The sequence below is a fragment of the Chiloscyllium punctatum genome, chromosome 23 (assembly GCF_047496795.1).
Source record: "Chiloscyllium punctatum isolate Juve2018m chromosome 23, sChiPun1.3, whole genome shotgun sequence".
NCBI lineage: Eukaryota > Metazoa > Chordata > Chondrichthyes > Orectolobiformes > Hemiscylliidae > Chiloscyllium > Chiloscyllium punctatum.
Genome location: NC_092761.1, coordinates 58,232,377 through 58,257,354, shown reverse-complemented (window position 1 = coordinate 58,257,354; position 24,978 = coordinate 58,232,377). Strand labels below are relative to the sequence as shown.

Here is a 24,978-nt window from a genome sequence, read left to right as displayed (position 1 = left end):
ATAAAGCTAAAAGCAGGTAAGATGCTTGGCCATGATGGCTGCATCATAGGATCCAACAAGGATACCTACAGAAAAAGTGGATGCATTAGTTGTAATTTTCCAAAATGATTGGATTCTAGAGAATGACCTAAGGACTGGAAAACTGCTAATATAACATGCTTTTTCAAAAAAGAGGAGGAGGCAAAAAGCAGGTAACTATAGGCCAATTAGGCTAACATCTATTGTTGGAAATGGAGGGATTTTCATATGAGCAAAGGCTAAACAGATGAAGACTCTACTCACTGGAGTTCAGAAGAATGAGAGGTGATCCCATTGAAACATATAGGATTCTTTTAGGAGCTTGAAGGATAAATGCTGAGAGGATGTTTCCCCATGTGGGAACAGCGAGCATAGTCTCAGAATAGAAGGGCACCGATTTAAGACTGACATGTGGAGGAATTTCTTCTCTCGGGGTTGAGACTCTTTGGGGCTTAGAGCTATGGGGCAGAGTCCTTGTCTAATTTGAAGACTGTGATAGGTTGATTCTCCTTTAGTCAGGAAATCACTGGTTACAAGATAAGTGCAATGAGGAACCTCTGTAGCCTTGATCCTATTAAATGATGGAACAAACTAAAGGGCCGAAAGGTCTTCTCCGGTTGCTGTTTCTTATGGTCTTATGGATTGGCATCTCTTGCACAAAGAGTGGGGAAAAGCAAAGGGTTGAAATCTGTGACTTCTGCTCTCTTCCTACATCGCTTCATTTTGGGTTAGGGTAACAAGGGATATGACATGAACATGGTAAGTAGATTTGAAGAGTAGATGTGCCATGATTTAAGTGAATGCTGGAACAGGTTCAAAGGGCCGAATTGCCTATTCCTTGTTTGTGTTCATGGTATTTGATGTTGAGACTCCTGCTGATAGTGCTGGATAGGTGTGACCCACTGAGGCAAGGAATGAATGGTAGGTTGAAAGAACCTTGGGTGACGAGGGATGTGGAAAATCTAGTTAAGAGGAAGAAGGAAGCTTGCTTGAAGTTGAAGAGGTAAGGATCAGACAGGGCTACACAGGGTTACAAGGTAGCCAGGAAGGAACTGAAGAATGAACTTAGAGCTAGAAGTGGCATGAAAATACTTTAGCGGGTAGGATTAAGGGGAACCCTAAGGCATTCTACACTTAAGTGAGGAACAAGAGAATGGCCAGTGTTAGGGTAGGGCTGATCAGGGAGAGTGGAGGGAACTTGTGCCTGGAGTCAGAAGAGTTGGGGAGGTCCTTAATAAATACTTTGCTTCAGTTTTCACTACTGAGAGGGACCTTGACATCGGTTTGTGAGGACAGCGTGAAACAGATTGATATGCTAGAACAGGTTGATGTTAGGAAGGAGGATGTGCTGAAAATTTTTAAAAACATAAAGATCAACAAATCCCCTGAGCCAGAAGGGATACAACCAAGGTTACTACAGGAAACTGGGGAAGAGACTGCTGCACCTTTTGGTGATGATCTTTGCATTCTCACTGTCCACTGGAGTAGTGCCAGATGATTGGAGAGTGGCAAATGCTACTTTCTTGTTTAGGAAAAGGAATAGGGATAATCCTGAGAATTGTAGACCAGTCAATGGTGGGCAAAGTATTGGAGAGAATTCTGAGAAACAGGATTTATGATTAGTTGGAAAACCGTAGCTTTATTAGAGATAGTCAGCAAAGCTTTGTGATTGAATTCTTTGAGCATGTGACAAAAGACATTGATGAAGGTAGAACAGTAGATATGGTGTATAAGGATTTTAGCAAGGGGTTTGATAAGGTTCTCTGTGGTAGATTCATTCAGAAAGTAAGCAGGCATGAGATACATGTCTGGCTGGAGACAGAATTGGCTAGCCCAAAGAAGACTGGGTGGTGGTAGATGGAAAGTATTCAGCCTGGAGCTCGATGACCAGTAATGTTCCGCAGGGATCGGTTCTTGGACCTCTGTTCTTTGTAATTTTTCTAAATTACTTGGATGAGGAAGTGGAAGGGTGGGTAGGTAAATTTGACGATGACACAAAGGTTGGTGGAGTTGTGGATAGTGTGGAGGACTGTTGTAGTTGCAACAGGACATTAACGGGATGCAGAATTAGGCTGATAAGTGGCAGATGAAGTTCAACCTGAAAAAGTGTGAAGTGATTCATTTTAGAAGATTGAATTTGAATGCAGAATTCAGGGTTAGAGGCAGGATTCTTGGCAGTGTGAAGGAGCAGAGGGACATGCCCATAGATCTTTCAAATTTGCCTCCAAGATTATTAAGAAGGCTTATGGTGTGTTGGCTTTCACTAGACGATGGAATTGAGTTGAAGAGCCATGAGGTTATGCTGCAGTTCTATGTGGTCCTTAGTTAGATCACACTTGGAATATTGTGTTCAGTTCTGGTTGCCTCATTACAGGAAGGATGTGGAAGCTTTAGAAAGAGTGAAGAGGAGATTTACCAGGATGCTGCCTGGACTGGAGGGCATGTCTTATGAAGAAAGGCTGAGGGGTGCTAGGGCTTTTCTCATTGGAATGAAGAAGGATGAGTGGTGACTTGATAGAGGTGGACAAGATGTTAAGAGGCATAGATAGAGCAAATAGCCAGATATTTGATCCCAGGCAGAAATGTCTATGACAAGAGGGAATAATTTTAAGGTGATTGGAGAAAGGTTTAGGGGAGATGTCAGAGGTCGGTTCTTTACACAGAGTGGTGGGTGCATGGAATTCCCTGCCAACGGTGGTAGTGAAGTCAGGTCCATTCGGGATATTTAAGTGATATATAAGCACTTGGATGATATTACAATGAAAGGTATGTTGGTTAGTCTAATCGTAGAGTAGGATAAAAGGCCAGAACAACATTGAGGGCCGAAGGGCCTGTACTGTTCTATGTATTGAAATTCTATTACATAAGTTGTTAATTGGACAAGTTATGGATTGCCCACAAACTTAAATGAGTAAATTTCTCAGAGATGCCAAGGGCAGTTGCCCTCAGGAAACTCAGCAATACCTCCAGGGTATATTGGGAGCCAAGAAAACCAATGAAAGGAAAGTTGTACTAATGCAGGCCTAGCTGTCACTGTGTAACCCTCCATGGTGACGGTATCTCAGAATGGTGAGATAGGATCTTCAGTCTAAGTTTCTGCTTTGAGCAATGCAGGCTCAAGCCAGTTTCTGAAAGTGCATAGCAATGGCATGGTATTAACTCTACAATTTCAGTTCAACTGATTAAGCTACTTGCAAGCCTTCAATTAAAGTTGGAATTGTACTGTAATTTAGGCATCTCACACCTTGGGGAATTTTAGTGCTATCTGTAAATTTGAGTTGTACAAATATAACAAACTTTGTTTTAACTGGCAACTTATGTATGGCACTCTTGATAAACTGGCAAAAATTATATCTCAAATACAGTGACGTTTGCTGTATTATTTACTGTATAACCGGAATGATAGAATTCCTACAGTGTTGAAACAAACCCTTTGGCCCTTCTTGGCCACACTGACCCTTTGAAAAGCATCCCACCCTATCCCTGTGTAACTGTGCATTTCCCGTGGCTAACCCACCTAGCCTGCACTTACCTGGACACTATGGTCAATCTAACATTGCCAATGCATTTAACCTGGGCATATTTGGAGTGTGGGAGGAAATGGGACCACCCAGAGGAAACCCACGCAGACTCGTGGAGAATGTGCAAACTTCACCCAGACAGTCTTCCAAGGGTTGGAATCAAACCTGGGTCCCTGGTGATGTGAGACAGCAGTGCTAACAACTGAGCCACTGTGCCGCAATATATGGTTTAAAAAATTTATTTACCATAATTTAAGTAGACTTGTTATTCAATCAAATGGCCACATGGAATATCAACGGTTGGTTCAATTTAAATCAATTTCTCCTCAAATACTCTGATCTACAGCAGTGTCCTAGGGAGTCAGTTGAGGGTGTGCGTGAAAGGGCTCTCTGCTGGTAAGCTTTTTATTTAAGGCAAACTTATGTTATTATTTCAATGAATTGTACTGTTGTTATTAAGATGTGAGCTGAAAAATGTGTTGCTGGAAAAGCGCAGCAAGTCAGGCAGCATCCAAGGAGCAGGAGAATCGACGTTTTGGGCATAAGCCCTTCAGGATTCCTGAAGAAGGGCTCATGCCCAAAACATCGATTCTCCTGCTCCTTGGATGTTGCCTGACCTGCTGTGCTTTTCCAGCAACACATTTTTCAGCTCTTATCCATAACATCTGTAGTGCTGACTTTCTCCTTATTAAGATGTGAGTGTACTGTACCTATTTTAAGAGAGTTAAAAACTAGCCGAACTACCTGACACAGCACCAAGTGTTCTGAACAAGATATAATGTAACATTAGGTTGAACAACTCGATTAGCTGGTTACCTGGAGACAACAAAACAAATTCAAATTCGACCAATCTGTTTAAGCTATACCCCCCAAAATACCAAACTCCAATCCAGTTTGCATTGAGTATATTGATAATCTTAAAAGCCAATGACACAATCCGATAATTTGGAGATATAAGACTGGAGTTGGGGGGGGGATTGAACAGTTGAGAGGAGAACTGCCAAGCCAACGACATCTTTAGACTGCCTGGAGAATAGCTCTTTTAAAGGAACCTTTATTGATCAGTAACCTGTGAAACAGAAATCGCTGAGAAAATTAAAACGAGACAAAGGAAGATATAAAGAGAAGATTCGATATCTGGCTGGTTTTGAAAGTTTGAATTTTGGTAAATCTTAATCGGGAGTTTTATTGGACTAGTATGGTAGAAGGGAAAGAAAAAGGTAGGTTCGAGAAAGGAGGTGTAAATAGTTGTCAGTTAATTATTTTCTATTATACTTTTAAGAATTAAGTTATTTAATTTTTACTTGAAATAGTTCTTGGCCTCTTGAATTTTAACATTACTGCGCAGGATATATCTTTTCTGTATTGCTGGTTTAAATTAAGCAGGAGGGTTACCCCATGACATAACACTGTGAATAAAATATCACAGTGATGTGCATACCCCTGCATTACATTTCTATTACTTAGTGTGTGTCTTTACACTGATTATGTGGATCTCTTGATTATCCAGAATATATGATCAACAGGCACACTTCTGGCTTCCTAGGTGCCAGATAATAAAAAGTTTGTTGTACTTTTACATTAGTGAATCCAAAAATAATTTTGCTTCAGTGAAAACATAGCAATGCAACTATAGCTTGGGTAGTTAGTCCCTGTCCACAGGAAAATAGTTTGACACCTACTTCTCAATGAGGTGAGAATTCATGGATTTGCACTTGTTAATGTGTAGGTAGATGGTGGGTCTCAGCATCATTACAAAGATGCGGGCTGTGCTGGGTGCAACAGTAATATCTTTGTTAATAGTATCTCAATATTCCCTCACATTTCTTCTTAGTTTAAGTTCTGAGTAAAACAAATCTGCTTTCAAATTGGGGCTAAATGAACAAAGGTTGATTTTCCCGCTTCTCCACCTGAGAGGAAGAGTTTGGCTAGCCAGAAAAGGTGACCTGATGTCAGGATGTGTCAGGGCCCTGTTATTGTCTGTTGAAATTCATGAGGAGAGAATCAAAGGAGGCTGCATCCTAACTGATTTTCTGTTAAAAGTGAGCTTGGTAGTGATAAAAGATGACCAGGTTATATTGTGGGTAACCTTGATAACTGATGTGGAAAATCACATGGCAAGATGGTTTAATAAGAAGTACACTGCTTTGCTTTGGGTTGGGGCATGCTACACTCCAGTATACAAATGCTTTGTGCACTGCAGACCTGTGCTGTTTCCAACTCCAGGGCACTTGTTGTTCAGACCTAAATACTTACTTGTTTAGTTTCCAAGAATGACTTCTTTCATCAGCTGAAATGTTGTCTGCAAAACTTATTGTAAATGCTCAACCTCATCTTGAAGTAGAGGACGCAGTTTGAATTTATTACTTGGTTGTGTTTAATTCGTTTTACTCCTTTCCATTTCTTTCTGATTGAAGCATCCACTGTTGACAACATATTGAAGAATCGTCCTTTTACATTGAATAACCAAGGTATGAATGCTGAGTTACCTTCCTCTTTTGAGTCCACCATCTGTCATGCTTTAGATAATTTTTTAAAAATTGCCCTTATGTTATACCATTACTATGTCATAAAGTCATAAAAGATAGAAACAGGCCTTTCACCCACCGTGTCTATGACAACTGACAAACACCAAATTATATTAGTCCTATTTATTTGCATTTAGTCCATTGCCTCCTATGCCAGGGCACAAGAGATGCTTCTTAAATATTGTGAATGTGCCTCCCTGCATCACCCCCTCTCAGGCACCATGTTCCATATTTCTACCACCCTTTGGTATAAAAGAAATGATCTTCGATCTCTTAAATGATTTACCACCTTAAACTTATGTACACCAGCCTGAGACACTTCTGCCAAGGGGAGAAGATTCTCATGATCTACTCTGGAATCTCATAATTTTATACACCTCAGTCAGAGCCCCTGTCAGCCTTCTCTGCTCCAAGAAAAACAAATCCAGCCTATCCAGTTCTCTCTCAGAACTTAAACTTTCTATTCCAGGCAACATCCTGGTGATGCTCCTCTATAATCTCTGCAGTGCAGTCATGTCCTTCTGGTACCTCACCATCGTAACTGAAACTCCTGGCTCCAATATCTTCATCCTTTGTTCATCTAAGACTTCACCCATGACCTCTGGCTCCACACACTGGCTGCCTTTTTGGTCTCTAAGGTCTCACTGTTTCCCTGGTAATTCTGTTGTTAATATACTTACAAAAAGCCTTGGGTTTTCCTTGATTCCCTCCACCAGATATTTTGTGGTCTCTCTTTACCCTCCTAATTCATTAAGCAACTCCCTACACACTCTCTACTTTTGAAAGGCCTCCTCTGTTTTTAGTGCACTGACATTTGCTGCTTTCTTTTTCTTCATCAAACTCACAATATGCCATGACATCCAGAGTTCCCTGGACTTGTTGTCCTTGTTCTTCACTCTTGGGGTAACACTCTGGCCCTGAATTCTCACTAGACTACTGAAAAAAATTCCCACTTATCAAATGTAAACTTAACTGTAAATAGCTGTTCCTCGCCTGTTTACCAGTTTGGATTGTACAGGATAGTTCTAAGGATGGAGTTGGTGTTTGACGTCAGAGTTTGGGTGGGGAGCAACCATTTTGACTGGGGACAGAAGGAATTTCTTCATTTGTGATATTTAGGTCAGAGTGCAATATGTTTTTGGAATTAAGAAAATTAAAGGGTATAGTGAGAGCAGAAAGATGAAGTTAATATCGATGTGTTAAATGATAGAGTAGGTTTGAAGGACCACATAACTTCCAACTAGCTGATACGTATGGGGAATGTCTATGTTGCACATTGTAGGTATTATGATCTGTTGGAGCTATCTCCTCAACCACAACTTTTGTTGCTTCTGCCCAGGCCAGAGAATGGAAACAGATGATGACATAAAGCTGGGGAGATGAGTATGGACTTGCCTTCCATAAGGCTGACTGTTGAAACACAGCCCCATCACAGATGAGAATAATAATTGATGATCACTGAAGAAGTTAATCAATACCTGTTACCGGCATTGAACCTGAGAGAAAATGGCTCAAAAGAATGTCATACCTTGCTGTACTGCAAACACTCCCATTTTCTTCACTAAGTCAAACTTCTAGGCCTAACAGTGACCAACATGTATCCCTTTTGTTTTTTTTAGTCATTAGAATGAGCTGAACTTTATAGCCGTTAATACAGTTCTCCCATACTTGACAACTCTTGCAATTGTACAGTTCGTTTTGATGTAGAAATTTTATACTGTTAATGACTGCTTTCTGTACAGATTTTATCATTAAAAATCATTATTGATACATCTGTTTTAGAGACAATGCTTTGGTATTCTGTTGATGCACACTTAACACATGAAAAGTGAACTGCACATTTAAACACCATTATGGATCACGAGGTCAAAGATTTTCTGCTTCAACTTCCTGTGCATGTGTTCATGATTTATTATGAAGGGACATGACCAAACTTAGTGGTAGACATACAGGCGTCAAGAGTGTACAACAGGTTGGCTTCATCATAACTTGCCCTTTCATGGTTGAGGGATTTGCCTGCTAAGCCACTTGAAAAGGCAGTTAAAGATAAACCACTTAAATATCAAGTGTTGGCAAACCAGGTAAAGTACCTTTTGCAGAAGTGCATCAGTAAAAATGTTTTATAACAATCAGTACTACTCCTCATGGACTCCATTACAAAGAGTAGAATTACTAATTTGTCAACATATGCTATGGTGGGATTTGAATCTGAACCCCCTAGAGAATTAGCCTGTGAGCCTGGATTATCTTTAGCCCTGTTAGTAGTACTAGTAAGGCCTAATACAATTCTGCAGTAGTTTTGACTGAACCTTCTTGGGTTGGAACAAATATTTCTTAAAATCGCTGCCAAGTTAGCAGAATTAAGATGTATTATAATCCATGTTGTAACAAAGCTTATTCTATCTCAATGAATCAGAAGCTACAACCCGGTCTGTCTTCCATTTCTTAAATCATTAGTGCTTATTGCAATTTCTTTAAGCCATTAAACAAATTGTTGTCACAGTTGCAAGTTGAATTCAAGAATGAGCCAAGTAGACATATCTACACTTACGAACACAAAGGTCAGGACTGCAATTTTTTTTAGTTATGAGCAGTGATGGCTGTTATCAAACACAGAGGCCCCCTTCATTACTTTCTTCCAGTGGACTAGAGAAGGATTTGGTTTGGAATACACCATTATGCCCAGCTGCTGCTCTCTATTCTATACTGGTGGATCTTGGATCACATCTCAGACCTATTAGCTACAATGAGACAATTACTTGATACAAATGGTGTCCCAAAATCCTCAACTAAACTTCTTTCCAAAGTACAGATCACTAGGAGACCAAGAGAAGCTGGGTTTTTTTTTTAAGTTTCCCAATATTGTAATTGATCCTACTTTTGTGAGGAGTTGGTGGTGTATTTTCACAGGCATCAAGGAACTAAGTTGGAATGTTAAAGGAATACTTCTAAACAAATATTGATGGCACTGATCAAAATAATATTTTCTTGGTAGTAGCAGTGGTGAATGAATTGAGGAGAGCTTTTTAGCTGACTAAAGTGAACTTGAGTGGAATCAGAACCAATAGCATTGCTCATCCAGAGAGTGCATCACAGCTGCAGAAATGAACATTGTCGAGAAAGGTTTGTGTACTAAGTCAGTATGGGTGGTAGTTAGGAACAGCAAGGGAGTAGTCACCTCACTGGGGGTCTTCAACAGACCACCCCCCCCCCCCCCCCCAATAACAACAGTACAGAAACCAAAGAAGGGGTGGCATGGTGGCTTAGTGATTAGTACTGCTGCCTCACAGCACCAGGGTCCCAGGTTTGGTTCCAGCCTCAGGTGACTGTGCAAACTCCACACAGAAATTCTCCCAATGTTTGTGTGGGTTTCCTCCCACAGTCCAAAGATGTGCAGGTCAGGTGAATTGGCTATGCTAAATTGCCCAGAGTGTTAGGTGCATTAGTCAGAAGGAAATGGGTCTGGGTGGGTTACTCTTCGGAGGGTCAGTGTGGAGTTGTTGGGCTGAAGGGCCTGTTTCCACACTGTAGGGAATCTAATAAATTTAATAACTCATAGGCTAGCAGATTTTGGGAAAAAAATGCAAATGTAGCAGGGTTGTTATGGGTGACTTCAACTGTCCCAATATTGACTGGAAACTCCTTTAGTGCAGATGGTTTGGATGAAGCTGTTTTTGTCAGGTGTGCTCAGGAGAGTTTCCTTGCTCAGCATGAAGACAAGCTGACAAGGGGGAAGAGGCCATTTTGGATTTGGTGCTTGGCAATGAGCCAGGACAGGTGTCAGATTTCACACTACAAGAACATTGATGGCAGTGACCACACTTGCCTCACATTCACCATAGCCATGGAGAGGGAAAGGAGCAGTTACCATGGGAAAATATTTAATTGGGGAAAAGGAAATTATGACGCTATCAGACAGGAGTTGGGAAGTACAGATTGGGACCAATTGTTCCACAGAAAGGGCACAAGACGTGCGGAGATTGTTTGAGGTGCAGTTGTTGCAAGTGATGTATAAACTTGTTCCACCAAGACAGGCAAGAAGTGGTAAGATTAAGGAGTCTTGAATGACTAGAACAGAGGAGCTACTCGTCAAAAGGAAGAAAGCAGCTTTCGTAAAGTGGAGGAAGCAAGGGTCACACACAGCTTTAGAGGATTACAGCCTTGCTAGGAAGGAGATCAAAATGGACTGAGGAGAGCCAGGAGGGGACACAAAGGGTTTGGCTGGAAGGATGAGGGAGAACCCAAAGGCATTTTACTCATACGTGAGGAATACAAAAATGAGCAGAAAGGTAGGACTGATCAGGGATTGCATAGGGAACTTGTGCATGGAGTCTGAGTAGATGGGTAAGCCCTAAATGAGTTTTTTTGTTTCGGTTTTCACGAAGGAAAGGGACCTTGTTGTGAATGAGAACTTTGAGGAGCAGGGAAACAGGCTTGAACAGATAGAGATTGAGGTTGATATGCAGGAAATTTTGGCAAACATTAAGATTGATAAATCCCAGGGCCAGAGGTCAGTTGGGCTGTATGGAAATGCTTCTGCCACATGTTTTAATTATAGTATTCGAGTAAATCTTATCAATCTGGTGCTGAATAAAATATTATTTTCCAGTGTACAGAAAGTAGTGGCACCTTTTAAATCCACGCAAACAAGAAATCCATTAAAAAAAGACAACAACTGACAATGATAGCAGCTTTATTTAATAAATTCTCTTTACAAGTTCTCTAATTCACAGGCAGCCAGTACTGAAGTTTATTGCACTAGATTAAAAGACATGGGTTTTTATAAAAGGAAAGCAGTAGATCTCTTTTCAGTGATGTGGTGGTAGACTTTGCTGTGCATCCATTTTTTTTTAAATAGCAAGTTGGAAAGGAATTGCAGCACACTGAGGCTGAAATGTTACATTTGAATAGATGGTGTCATAATGGATTCAGCAATCCTTCAATATGCAGGGAAAAATCAGTGATGGGCTGGAAAAGGGTAGTCCAGTGGCAGTTATGCTGCATTAAGACAATAGTGAAAAGCGGGGACTTAAGCCTTCATGAGAGCACTGACGACAGCCTTGGCATTAAGGCTGCGTAAGTCATTGTAGGTCTGTCCAGTTCCAACGAAGACTATTGGCTGGCCAGTGATGTAGGTCATAGAAATGGCAGCACCAACCTGAAACAACAAAAGAGTCTGTAAACCTTGGAGCTCAACTGAAGAGACAAGAGAGTCGGTACAACTGTAGTATGTAATAGTAGTCTGGCACTGGTGGTTGGAGGTATCAGATGAGTTATGGACATTATGCTCAATGGATTTTAATGTAGGCAAATGGGAGGTCATCCACTTTGGACTTAAGTTGACAAAACAATGTACTTTCTAAATAGTAAAAAGCTAGAACAATGGAAGTCCAAAGAGAATTGGAAATCCAAGTACATAGTTTCTGTGCCTCTTCGTGATATTTTAACCAATCTCAAAGGCTAATGGAATATTAGTCTTGATAGACAGAATTCAAGTATGGAAGTTATGCTACAGCCCTGGATAGAGCACAGCTACATGCTCTTTCTGGATCAGGTGATAATATTACCACCTCTGGGTCAGAAGGTAGTGAGTTCAAACTCCACTCTAGGATTTGATATGCCACAAAAGTTCCCGTTCTGAGGCACAAGGCCTGGATTCAATACACACTTGCTCCAGAGGTGGGTCACAATATGTCTGATCAGGTTGATTTAAAACTAAACTAAACTATCTAGAGCACACCTGAGTAGCTCTAAGGAACAACAAACTGTTCTAGAGCTACGCAGCTTGGATTCACTTGAATGATATTTAGATTCCAAGAGTTAAATTACAAGGAGAGATTAAATAAACCAGGGTTGTATTGTTATGGAACAGGCCAGACCCCTCCGAACATTAAGAAAGTGGCCCAGACTCTTACTTTGCTCGTTGTTGTAAGCAGGTATAATGCGGATATTCCAGGAGGGATGCAGTTGGTCAAATCGCTTTGTTTTAAACAAATAATTTATTTACAAGGTTACCGAATGAAACACAAACAAAAGAGAACAGAACACAGAATAATTTAACCTATCCGAAAACCCAACAGACCATCCCAAACTAATGATGCTGTTCCAGATACTTGCACCAATCTCCATAAACACTCCTTGGCACAAAAGGAAAAATTAAACATAGACGAGAAGTCAGAGACAGATCAGCATAGACCTGCTTCTTGGAGTCCAACAGCATTCTCAACTACTGTTTGCTAACCAAACCAGAGATAAGTTGAGCTGGGAGAACTGGCCACTCTCCTTTCGTTGTACAAGTATTTTTTTAAACTTAAAAGCCTTTTGTCTGAGGCAGTATCTGTCAGCTATTATCAAATTAGCCCTAAAACCTTTCAACCACCAACATCTCTGAGTCATGTCTTTTATGAACTCTGGAAAAAAAAAAGCCAAAACAACATTACCTTGTAAAGAAGCAGCATCTTCAAAGTATTCATTGAAATTTAGAACAGTTTTCAAATTATTAAGGGGAAAGAGGGTAGGTAGAGAAAAACTTTCTGCTAATTGAGGACAAGACAACTGGTTGGGGGAAAGGGAGATTTACACAGTGTGAAACCAGAAGTTTCCTTTCAGGTGTGAAATTAACAAATAAACTAGAGTTATATTCACTGAAATTTAGAAAGTCAACAGGTGACATGGGGAGAAAGAGAAGTCATTTCTGCAAGTCTGCAGAGGTTAGGAATGTGTGGGAGGGGACACAATGTAAAAATCAAAGCAAATCCTTTCAGGAGTTATATCAGCAAATACTTTGCCTGAACAATTTGGAATGATTTTTCACAAATCACAGCTGATGTTGAACAGAGATTGTTAAATTTTGTTCACAAAGGAAGTGTCAAAGGCAGGAATGTGAAGAACATGGGTTAGAGATCAATAACAGTCTCATTGAATGATAAAACAAACATGACTAACTAAATGGCCTCTTCCTGTTGATTTAGATCATTTACTTTCACTCTAACCATTAGTAAATATAATGAATCAAGAACAGTATGGATGAGATTTGAGAACTGAGCCACAAACTGCAATATTGTCTTCACACCAGAGGTTTCGAACCTTCTCTTTAGTTCATTTATTTTATTACAGCTCTGAGGACCACGTGTAAAATGTTACAATAAAAACAAATACAGCATTCCAAATCCAAGTTATAAATTAGCATGATGACTCAATGGTAAGCACTGCTGCCTCTCAGCGCCAGGGACCCGGGTTTGATTCCACTCTCAGGCAACTGTATCTGTGGAGATTGCACATTCTCCTTCTGTCTGCATGGGTTTCCTCTGGGTGTTCAGTTTCCTCCCACAGTCCAAGGATGTGCAGGTTTGGTGAATTGGTCACATTAAATTGCCCATTCTGTTCCGGGATTAGCAAACTAGGTGGATTGGCAATGGGAAATGCAAGTTACAGGAATAGGGTAAGGGGTGGGTCTGGGTGGGATGCTCTTTGGAGAAAGTGAGGACTGCAGATGCTGGAGATCAGAGTCAAAAGGTGTGGTGCTGGAAAAGCACAGCTGGTCAGGCAGCATCTGGGGTCAGGAGAGTCAATGTTACGAGCATAAGCTCTTCAGACGAAAAGCTTATGCTCGAATAGTCGACTGTCCTGCTCCTCAGATGCAGCCTGACTGGCTGGGCTTTTCCAGCACCACACTGTTGACTCTGCTCTTCGGAGGGTCAGTCTGGACTTGATGGGCTGAATGGCCTGCTTCCACACTGAATGAAAATCAGTTGAGAAATTTCTACTTACATTTACAAAAGATCATGGTGAGGCATTTGCAGATTTAAAAGTGAACAAAGAACTTGGTTAAATCTCATTGCAGGTGTACCACATTCGGCACAGTGGCTCAGTGGCTAGCAGTGCTACCTCAGCGCCAGGGACCCCAGTTCAAATCCACCCTCGGGCAACTGCCTATGTGGAGTTTGCACATTCTCCCAATGTCTGCATGGGTTTCCTCCAGGTGCTCCTCCCATAGTCCAAAGATGTGCAGCTTAGGTGAACTGGCTGTGTTAAATTGCCCATAGTGTTCAGGGATGTTTAGGTTAGGTGCATTAGTTAGGGGCTAATATAGGGTGGGGCAATGAGTCTGGGTGGGTTACTCTTCGGAGGATCGGTGTGGATTGTTGGGCCAACATGCGTGTTTCCATGCTGTAGGGATTCTGTGATTCTAGTCAGGCTACTTAAAATTAACATTGGTTCACGATTATTACCTTGTCATCAATCGTATCAAATTTAGTCAGTACAATGCCATCGATCAGCCGTGGTTTCTCAGCCATTGAATGGTCAGCCAGAGCCTGGTTAAACTTGACCTGGGGGGGGGGGGGGGGGGGAGGGAGAGGGAGAGGCGGGGGAGGAGAGGGAGGGGCGGGGGAGGAGAGGGAGGGAGGGGGGGTGGAGGGGAGGGGAAGGAGGGAGGAGGGGAGGGGGGGGGGAGGGGAGAGGGAGGAAGGGGGGAGGGAGAAGGGGGGAAGGAGGGGGGGAAGGAGGGGGGGAAGGAGGGAGGAGGGAGGGAGAAGGGGAGGGGAGGAGGAGAGGGGAGGGGAGGGGAGAAGGTGGGAGAAAAGAGAGTGGGAGAAGAGTCAGAACAGAACACAACCCATCAATGCAGGAATATTGCTGGGATTTCAGTAAAGCATGTGAACTTGTTTTCACTGTGGAAATAGTATGGCATGAATTACTAATTCGGTTCTACCAAGCTGGAATTGTGCCTAGGGAGAACATGGAGATAGTAGCACTACCATAAACTAACATTAGCTATGTATGTCACTAACACTGGGCCAGTCACTATCACATTGGCATACAGAACTGATATGGTCAGGTCTGTCAATCATAAACAGGTAAAACAGTAATGGAAAGAGCATTGAGGTATAGTAGTACTTGGTACCAGGCTGTTATTGGTAGTTTAAGCAAAGATGCTGAATTACATGTATCACACTTAAATGTTCAATGAGGAAAAGTGTGGGCAAGTTCAGCACAGCATCCAGCCCACTATTTGAAGACAGTCAAATAGCACATGAAGCTCGCCAGTGAAGTTATGACGATTACCTGCTACAGAGGCCATGTGTGTAACAGGCCTGGTCAAGTGCAATCATCAGGATTAATGCCATGCACACTATTCAGCATATCAGAACAGATTCACTGTGACCTAACTGAAGAGAATGAGGGAAGACAAGATTACCCAACATCGCCATGCATCAGGTAAATGACCCCTAAGTACCACAAGTATGGCCAGTAAGCCTGCTGCATAGTTATCACTTGATTGTATCTCAGATATAGCCATTCATCAGCAAGTGTACATTCAAGGTGCATGATCAAAAGGTGGATTAGAAAAACTTGTCATTCCATATTTTCCTTAAAGCATGTCATCTCCAGTTGCTGCAAAGCCAAAACAGCTGCCTATACAGTCACTTACTGGCACCTAGGTGAAACTGCAAATTGAACTTTGTCCATTCCTACAAATGAATGCCAGTGATGTCAAAAACCTCTTGCAGCAGTTGTTCTCGACCAGGTTTTTGTTTTAAGTGTTCTGTAATCACATGCCCTTTTGCTTTGACAACCATATTTTTTAATCACTTAATCACTCCTGCCTTCCACTTGTTTTCAAACATTCTCATTCTCTCCTCTTCCACATCCCTCTACCGGTGACCATTTTCCCTCTGTGCAGAAACATAGAGAATAGGAGAAACGAGCCATTCAACCCTCTGGTCCTACTCTGCCATTCCACATGATCATGTCGGATTCTCTTATCCACACCACACTCCTTTTCTCTCTCCATACCTTTTGATGCTCTTAGTCACTAATAATTTATTTCTTCAATATATTCCTTGAATTGGCCTCCAGTCTTCTGGGATAGAGAATTCCATTCGTTCACCACCCTCTCCTCATCTCCGTCAGAAAATGGCCTACCCTGTATCCCAAAATTGTGATCCTTATTCCAGAACAGTATCAGAACTTTTGTACGTTTCAATAAGATTCTTCCCCAATCTTCTGAATTTTAGTCAACCCAATCTCTCCTCATACAACAATTCTGTCTTTGCAGGAATCAGTATAGTGGACCTCTGTTGCTCTCCCTCTATGGCAATTATGTCCTTTCTTAGGTAAGCAGACTAAAACTGTACACAGTACTCCAAGTGCAATCTCACCAAGACTCTATATAGCTGCTATAAGACTTCCTTGCTCCTGTATTCAAATCCTCTTGCAAAGAAGACCATTTGCCTTCCTAACTATTTGCTGCATCTGCGTGCTTGCTTTCAGTGACTGGTAACACAATGTCAGCCAGGTCCCTTGTACATCAACATTTCCCGAACAATCGCAATTTAAATAATAAAGTGCCGTTGTTTGTCCTATTGAAGTGGATAACTTCACAATAATCCACGTTACACTGAATGAATTAGCTCACTCACTTAACTTGTCTAAAACACCCTGAAAAAGCGCAGCAGGTCAGGCAGCATCCAAGGAGCAGGAGAATCGATGTTTTGGGCATGAGCCCTTCTTCAGGATTCTTGAAGAGCTCATGCCCGAAATGTCGATTCTCCTGCTCCTTGGATGCTGCCTGACCTGCTGCGCTTTTCCAGTAACACATTTTCAGCTCTGAAGGATCTTTATTTCTTCCACACTATTCTTAATCCCATCTAGTTGAGTCAAGCTGGTTTTTAGCAAACTTGGAAAGATTGCACATGATTCCCCCATCCAAATCATTGACATATATTGTAGATAGCTTAGTTGGAAGCACCGATCCCTGTGGAACCCAACCAGCCACTGCCCTCCAATCGAAACAAGACCTGTTTATCCACTATTCTTGTCTAACCAATTCTCAATCCCTGCGAAGTGATTAACACCAATCCCATGTGTTTTGATTTTATACAATTACCTCAAGTGGGACTTCATCAGAAGCTTTCTGTAGATCCAAAAACACACCCATTTGTTCTCCCTCTTTTATTATACTAGTTATGTCCTCAAAATGACTCCAATAAGTATCAAACATTGTTTCTCTTTCATAAATCCATGTTGACTTTGTGTAATCTCTTGCTATTTTCAAACTGTCCTCCTACTACACCATTTATAACAGACCCCAGCATTCCGCCGAATACTAATGTTAGAGCAATAGAGTTCTCTTTCTGCGTGGCTGACTCAAAATGGGACATGAGGTGTTTGCTCCAGATGTCAAATATCCACACACAAGAGACGAAAGGAGCTGGTAATGTCAGCAGTGTGACACACAGATGGAACTACTAAGCAACAGCTGATACTCACCAATTGATCTACTGCCTCATTCCCCACCAATGCTTCACCAACAAAAAGCACCAGATCTGGCACATTAATGGCAATGAGTTTGGCAAGTGCAGTCATCAAAGGGGTGTTGTCCTGCATTCGGCCTGCAGTGTCCACGAGCACCACATCAAAGCTCTGATTTCGAGCTGTGGAAGAAATGTACACTTAAACTTGAATATTCAGAACTAGGCACTGGAAGTTTAAACTGAATCAAGCACAAGGGATCTTGCCCCAACTCTAGGCAAATGTCAGAACAGCTGACTCAAGCAGAGGGTGTTTTATTTTCAAATCTGAAAATGCAAATACTTATTGTGGGGACTACCCTAAATAGGAGAAAGTGAGGACTGCAGATGCTAGAGATCAGAGCATTTAGGGTAGTCGCTGAAAATGTGTTACTGGAAAAGCGCAGGTCAGGTGCTGAAGAAGGGCTCATGCCCAAAACATCGATTCTCCTGCTCCTTGGATGCAGCCTGACCTGCTGTGCTTTTCCAGCAACACATTTTCAGCGACTACCCTAAATACCATATATGTGAGCATCAGTAAAGCAGTCAGACTCATTTCAGCAAGGAGAATCAGATAAGAAGCTGCTTGCTGCTTTGACCGCAATTCTGATTCTGCAGCTTTTATACCCATATTGGACTACACTATCCCCAAGCTTGGGAAAGCCTCATTAGTGAACACAATGAGGCCAACTAATTCACAGGACATGTGGGTCTCCATCTAATTGATCTAAATATCATAGATCATTGAATCATTCGAGTGTGGCTGCATGCCATTTGGCCCACTAGGTCCACACCAACCCTCTGGACAGCACACTTCTATTCAAATAAACATCCAATGTTTCTTTGAACAACTCAATTGGTACTGCCTCTACTATACTTAATGATCCCACCCAGAACCACCCCCCTACCCTATCCCTGAAATTCCGTATTTACCATGGCTAATCCACCCAGCCTGCACATCCCTGGACACTATGAACAATTAAGCATGGTCAATCCTCCGAACCCGCACATCTTTGGACTGTGGGAGAAAACCGGAGCACCTGGAGGAAACCCACACAGACACAGGGAGAATGTGCAAACTTCACACAGCTACTCACCTCAGGGTGGAATTGAACTCAGGTCCCGGGCACTGTGAGGCAGCAGTGCTAACCACTCAGCGCTCGTACCACTCTGATGGTGATAGCGAGTTGCTTTCGTAATCATTACAATCCATGTGGCCCACAATCTTGTCAGGATTTTGATCCAGTGACAGTAAATGAAGAGCAATATAATTCCAAGTTAGGGTATTTGGCAGTTTCAGGTCGCTGTTGTCTGTTGCCCTGTTCCTCAGGGTGGTAACAGTCACAGTTTTGTTTTGTAGATGGCAAACACTGTTGTCACTTGTTCACTGGTGGTGGATGAAGTGACTGAGGTCATGGACAAGATACAAAGCAAAGGTGGTTGAGCTCCTTGAGTGTTGTTGCTCACCTGGGTAAGTTTTTTTATTTATTTCCAGCATATGGACGTCACTAGCAAGGCCAGCATTTATCGCTCCTCCCTAATTGCTTACAGGGGAGTTAGAGTGAACCATATTGTTGTGGTCTGGAATCACATGTAGACCAGATAAATTAAGCAATTTCCTTCCTTAAAGGATATCAGTGAACCAGATGGGTTTTTCAAACAACTGACAACAGTTTCGTGGCCATCATTAGCCTCATAATTTCAGATTTTCATTTAGGGCAGCATGGTGGCTCAGTGGTTAGCACTGATGCCTCACAGTTCCAGGGACCCAGGTTTGATCCATGCCTTGGGTAACTGACTGTGTGGAGTTTGCACATTCTCCCAGTGTCTGCGTGGATTTCCTCTGGGTGCTCCGGTTTCCTCCCCCAATCCAAAGATGTGCAGGTTAGGTGAATTGGTCATGCAAAATTGCCCATAGTCAGGGGTGAATATGGGGAATGGGTCTGGGCAGGCTACTCTTCGGAGGGTCGGTATGGATTTGTTGGGCCGAAAGGCCTGTTTCCATATTGTAGGGAATCTAATCTAATCTATATTCCACCATCTGCCATGACAAAATTCGTAATCAGGTAACTGGGCTTCTGGATTAATAGTCTAGCAATAATACCATGAGGCCATTGCCTCACCCAAGCTTTTCCAAGTTCAGCGGGAGAGCTGTGGAAAATTTTCCATTGCATTTTTGACTTGGGGCTTTGCAGAGATTGTATCGAAGACTGATGCTTAGGGACCCAGTTTTAAGACGTTTTGTTAATGATTAACAGCTGCTCAGAGATGGGGTAACTAATTTCTACAAAGTTTCCCATTTATTCTCTCGGATATCTGGCAAATATACAGAGAAAAAAACCTTATTGTTTCTATCTGCTGGTTTCCCTACACTTGTAGAAACTACAAAAAGACATGCAAAGTCTGAAATTTCCCTCAAAATGATCTCAATCCCAGTTGTGCTTCAGTATACATTGCAGTTTATACACCCTCAGTCACAGGGGTCTAAGTTTACATTAAAAAAGGCAGAATAACTCACTAAGTCACATGAAAGGACAAAAATATTTGAGATCACATTTTAGAATGCATCACTTTCTCCAGAAAGAAACCATGACATACTTTTAAAAGGGTCATCATATAATTTTCTAAAATTACCAAAAGCAATAGCCTCCATTGCAATGCCAGCAGCATCCTTCCCATATCCTCTTTCAAACAGCTGGACCATGGACTGGCCATTGTGTTCCTCAGGTGGGTGCAGGGTACTCAGACGGCGGGTGTGGGTGCGAAGCTGTTCTACAGCTCCAGCTCGGAAAGTGTCACAAGCAGCAATAAGGACCCGAAACCCATTGTCCATCAGCCAGAAGGTTATCTGCAGGAAGCAAAGAGTAGAGTTTGATTTCCTATTCGCTCTTAAACAGCAAGATCCATTTCATCTAGGTACTGACATTTTTCCCCTCAGACTTCTAGAATTTGACGTTTCTCTGCTTAGCTCCTGAAATTTACCAACATGCTTGAATATAGGGAGCTGGAAGATGTTCTTATGACAGTAATTATCACTTCAAGTCCAGCAAAAGGCATACATTCCTTCTGACCCTCTCCATGTCTCCAAGAGTTGGTCTTTTTCTCTCAATCCCGACAAGATAAAATCATTGGAGTTTCTCTGTTCACAGCCAGCTGTGTCCTCTACAAAGTGAATCTTTTGTTTTCAGCTGCCTAACCATGACCTCAACAGGACTCTTCTCAGCCCACTTGCCTTTATACCTCACATGCTGATGGTACTTCATCAACTCAGCCACCTTTACTGGGTGTCCAATGTGTAATGCTGTTTCTCTCCTTTATCCATTACCTATTGCCCTTCTGCACATGCTCAGAGTGCCTGCAACAAAAAACTCCTCACTGGAAAGAATCTCCTTGGTATGTCACTTCACTTGAAGCCACCTTCATTATTTGATAGAAGAAACAGATTCATTTCTACATTTGTCAGAACTCTTGGGAACTGGAACAGTGTAATTCAAAATTTTGTCAGAGGTGGGGGGTGGGGGGACAAGAGAGGACGATGGAAAACAGAAGTCAGCTGTTTAGCACCATGTTGTGCAAATTGGAGATTGTGGGAACTTGGAAAAGGGCATACTCAGAGAACAGAACTATTCTACCCCATGGGGGAATGCTGTTAAACTTGTACTTAGACAGTGGCCTTAAATAAAATATGTCCTTCGGTGCTTCAGGGTGTAACAGAAGAAGAAGACAAAAAGGAGGGAGAGTGACTAATGCTTGAACTGATGCTTTAGGGAAAATCAAAAGGATAGACAGGCTGGAGGAAATTAGGAACATACAAACATAAGACCTAAAAGACTCGGCCTCAAGCTTACTCCGCCAGCCAGTGTGCAACAGTCAATCACCTCAACTTCATTTTCTTGCCTATTTCCTATATCCCTTGACTCCCTGACTGGCCAAAACAAATCTGTTCATCTCAGCCATAAAGATAGTCAATAACCCACAATCACAATTATCTGAGACAGAAAATTCTGAAAATTCACAACAATTTGAAGACAATTCTCCTCAGCTGAGCCCTAAATAATTGTCCCCTTATTCTTAGGCTGACCCCTATGTTGTAGAATCCTTAGCCACAGGAAACAATTAGTGGGGCTCCCTCAAAATTTTGCATGTTGTAATAAAATTACTTTTCGATCTTCTAAATCCCAGATAGTATGGGCCAAATTCAGTCAGCCTATCATATGGGAACCTTCTCATCCCAGGAATAAATCCAGTGAACCTTTGCTGCAAGTATATTCTTCCTTAAATATGGTGATTAAAAGAGCAGTGCTCCAAAGGTGGTCACACAAAAGTCCTGTCCAACTGTACTAAGACATATTTATTCGTGTACTCCAGTTCTCTTACAATAAGGTTAACATCTCATTTGTTTTCCTAATTGTTTGGTACATCTGCGTACCCACTTTCAGCCTTCTTTGTTGAGGTAGACCATGTTCTATGAGCATGAACATTTACAAGTTTCAAATCCTTTAAAAAAATTTGACCTTCCTATTCTTACTAAGAAAGTGAAAAATGTCACTTTTCTCCACATCTTATTTGCCATTTTGTTGTTCATTCACAGGGTTACCTAAAGCTCTTCGTATTTTCCTGACAACTAACAATGCCATCTCACTATGTATCATCAATAAATCTGAACACATCACTTTCAGTCTTTTCTTTTAAGTCATTAATATAGACTGCAAACAGCTCAATTTAATCAGGAAATTTCAGAACAGGGTGATCATAATGGAATTGTAGTGCTGGAGGAGGCTACAAATAGGAAGGAACAAGACCTTGAAGGCATTTAAAGGTAAAAATGAGAATCAAATAGGAGACATAATGAGAGAGGAGGACAGACTGGACCAAAGATTGAGTCTAAAGGTGATAAAAGAATAAATGAGATGTTCAGTACCAGCTGGACTGAAGCAGTGCACAGACGGCTGATCTTAGAAGTGAAGAGAAATGTTGGAGGTGAAATGAGGTGTTAGAGGTGACACCATCAGGACAAAGCAGTCAACCTGATTGGCACCTCATCCACAAACATTCAGTTACTCCACCATTGATGCTCATTACACAATGCTGCTTTCTACAAGATGTATTGTAGAAATTCACCAAAGATCTTTAGACAGCACCTTCTAAACCCAAGACCACTTCCATCTACAAAGACAAGGGGCAGTAGCTACATGGAAAGACTACCACCTGCAAGTTCCCCTCCAAGTCACTCACTACCCTGACTTGGAACGGCAATATATTTCCTTGGAATCCCCTCCCTAACAGGGAGAAAGTGAAGACTGCAGGAGCAGGAGAGTCAGAGTCAAAAAGTGTGGTACTAGAAAAACAGAGCAGGCCAGGCAGCATCCGAGGAGCAGGAGAATCGACATTTCGGGCATAAGCCCTTCATCAGTGCCATACTTTTCGACTCCTTTCCCTAATAGCACTAAGTCCAGCACATGGACTGCAGTAATTAAAGAAAGCAGCTCATCACCATCTTCAAGGGCAACAAGGGATGGGCATTAAATGCTGGCCTAGCCAGTGGTGCCAGCGTCCCAGGAGTGAACAAATAAAGTGTCATTGGAAAGAAATGCAGCCCTGGACTGAATAGTTGAGTTCAGTGAAAAAGGAGAAAGATGCTGGTCCTGAAACCTGGAGACAAGCATATGTACTCAAAGCATTGGTTATCCTTGAAACTTCGAAAATGACATGGCATAGGAGTCAGGATGGGGATGGAGACAAATAGGTGTTGCTGCTCTAGTATTTCAGGTTCTTCAAACTTTATCATCTTACAAACACGATAACAATAGGTTTCTGTTGCCTGACCTTGGCGAGGTTGGTAGACTTCCCAACTCCATTCACACCGCAAAAAGTAATAACGAAGGGACGCCTCTGTTTTTGAGCTTCGATAATGTCACGCAAGATATCGACGCGTCTCTTTGGTTGTAAGATCTGAACAAGGGAATCCTGCAAGGCCTGCTTCACTGTCGAGGTCACCGCTGCCAGTGAACAGAGAAAGATATGCTTAATTAGCTAGTTAGTAAGTAATTGGATTTTGGGGATGGTGCAAATAATTAGATTCCCCTACAGTCTGGAAACCAGCCCTTTGGCCCAGCAAGTTCACACCGACCCTCTGAAGAGTAACTGACCCAGACACATTTCCCTCTGACTAATGCCCCTAACTCTACGGGCAATTTAGCATGGCCAATCCACCTGACCTGCATATCTTTGGACTGTGGGAGGAAACCGGAGCACCCAGATGAAACCCACGCAGACGTGGAGAGAGAATGTGCAAACTCTACACAGATAGGTGCCAGAGACTGGAATCGAACCCGGGTCTCTGGTGCTGAGGCAGCAGTGCTAACCACTGAGCCACCCCAAATCAAACAAAAATTATTTAAATAATTTAAGTGTACATAACAAAAGCTGAGGTGGGGTGTTGCCATTAAAAATAGCCACTGTGATCCAACTGAGGGGGCATGGAAGCACCTGCAATGTTGTTGCTACAAGTGGCTGGAACAGGGAAGGTTCCTTAAGAACATGATTAAGCATACATTGTGTTTTGTTCCTGAAGTTTCCTGAGGCTGCATTTTTAAAAACTGCTGATACCAAACAGGTTGTTTCAGTTCCAGATATTATTTGAAATGAAAATAATCCTTTTAGATGGATTCCCTTTAATTGTGAAAGGTACAGATAGTTCTTCCATAACACGATGGTTGTGTTTTCGTGCAACCCCGTATTCATAATTGTACTTTAGGAACAGCACTTAAAGTGTTGGCGATATAATCGAGTTATAGCCAACACATGTTTTAAAAGTTCATGTCAATTTAGAAACAATTCATCAATCATTTTACAGCACGTTCGTGCCAACAAAACATGCATTATAGCAGAATGACCTGTATTTTATATTGTATATCAAACCAGAAACAACATTCCAATTTTATACATGAATGCTCCACCTGGTGGTGGTGTTGGCCACAAATGCAGACATAAAAGCTATTACGTTTGGGATCCTCTTCCTATATGCTACACAGGTATCAATATACTAGCAGCCCTGCACAACCACACCCAGCCTAGACAATAGTGTTCTCACTAATGGGCCTATACAACACAGCTACACCCTATCCATACATCACCAATTATCTATTCACAAACAAGTTCCAGCAAAAATTACTCATCTTTCAGGAGCAGAAACCATAGTTAGCTATCCCCTCACAACCCCACTACAAATGGCAAGATCAGCTAATTTTGGATGTAGGTTTCCTCGCTGAGCTGGGAGGTTTGTTTTCAGATATTTTGTCACCATACTTGGTAACATCTTCAGTGAGCCTCCTGATGATGCACTGGTGGTGTAGCCTGCTTTCTATTTATATGTTTGGGTTTCCTTCGGTTGGTGATGGTGATGATCACCAACCCAAGGAAACCCAAACATATAAACAGAAAGCGGGCTACACCACCAATGCTTCATCAGAAGGCTCACTGAAGATGTTACCTCATATGGTGACAAAATGTCTGGAAACAAACCTCCCAGCTCAGCGAGCAAACCTATATCCAGAACCTCAAACTGAGCTACAGATCTTCTCAAAACTCACCATCAGCTAACACTGTAGAACCTAT

The 24,978-nt window shown here is 42.0% G+C and overlaps 2 protein-coding genes across 6 annotated transcripts in view; one reads left to right on the top strand and one right to left on the bottom strand.

Annotated features, from left to right (window-relative positions):
• fam118b (family with sequence similarity 118 member B) overlaps nucleotides 1–7,837 on the top strand; it is a 62,794-nt gene extending 54,957 nt beyond the window's left edge. For 3 of the 4 annotated variants that reach the window (XM_072593046.1, XM_072593047.1, XM_072593045.1), the window contains exons 7-8: nucleotides 5,957–6,010; nucleotides 7,407–7,837. In XM_072593046.1, the coding sequence (XP_072449147.1) occupies nucleotides 5,957–6,010; nucleotides 7,407–7,450 (98 nt within the window). In that variant the 3' untranslated portion in view covers nucleotides 7,451–7,837. The remainder of the gene's footprint in view (nucleotides 1–5,956; nucleotides 6,011–7,406) is intronic. The other variant, XM_072593048.1, reaches the window with a different exon arrangement.
• A 2,906-nt stretch (nucleotides 7,838–10,743) lies between these two features.
• srpra (SRP receptor subunit alpha) overlaps nucleotides 10,744–24,978 on the bottom strand; it is a 70,402-nt gene continuing 56,167 nt past the window's right edge. For both annotated transcript variants that reach the window (XM_072593041.1, XM_072593040.1), the window contains exons 10-14: nucleotides 23,188–23,360; nucleotides 19,996–20,209; nucleotides 17,342–17,505; nucleotides 14,299–14,397; nucleotides 10,744–11,225 (exon numbers count right to left, since the gene is read on the bottom strand). In XM_072593041.1, the coding sequence (XP_072449142.1) occupies nucleotides 11,097–11,225; nucleotides 14,299–14,397; nucleotides 17,342–17,505; nucleotides 19,996–20,209; nucleotides 23,188–23,360 (779 nt within the window). In that variant the 3' untranslated portion in view covers nucleotides 10,744–11,096. The remainder of the gene's footprint in view (nucleotides 11,226–14,298; nucleotides 14,398–17,341; nucleotides 17,506–19,995; nucleotides 20,210–23,187; nucleotides 23,361–24,978) is intronic.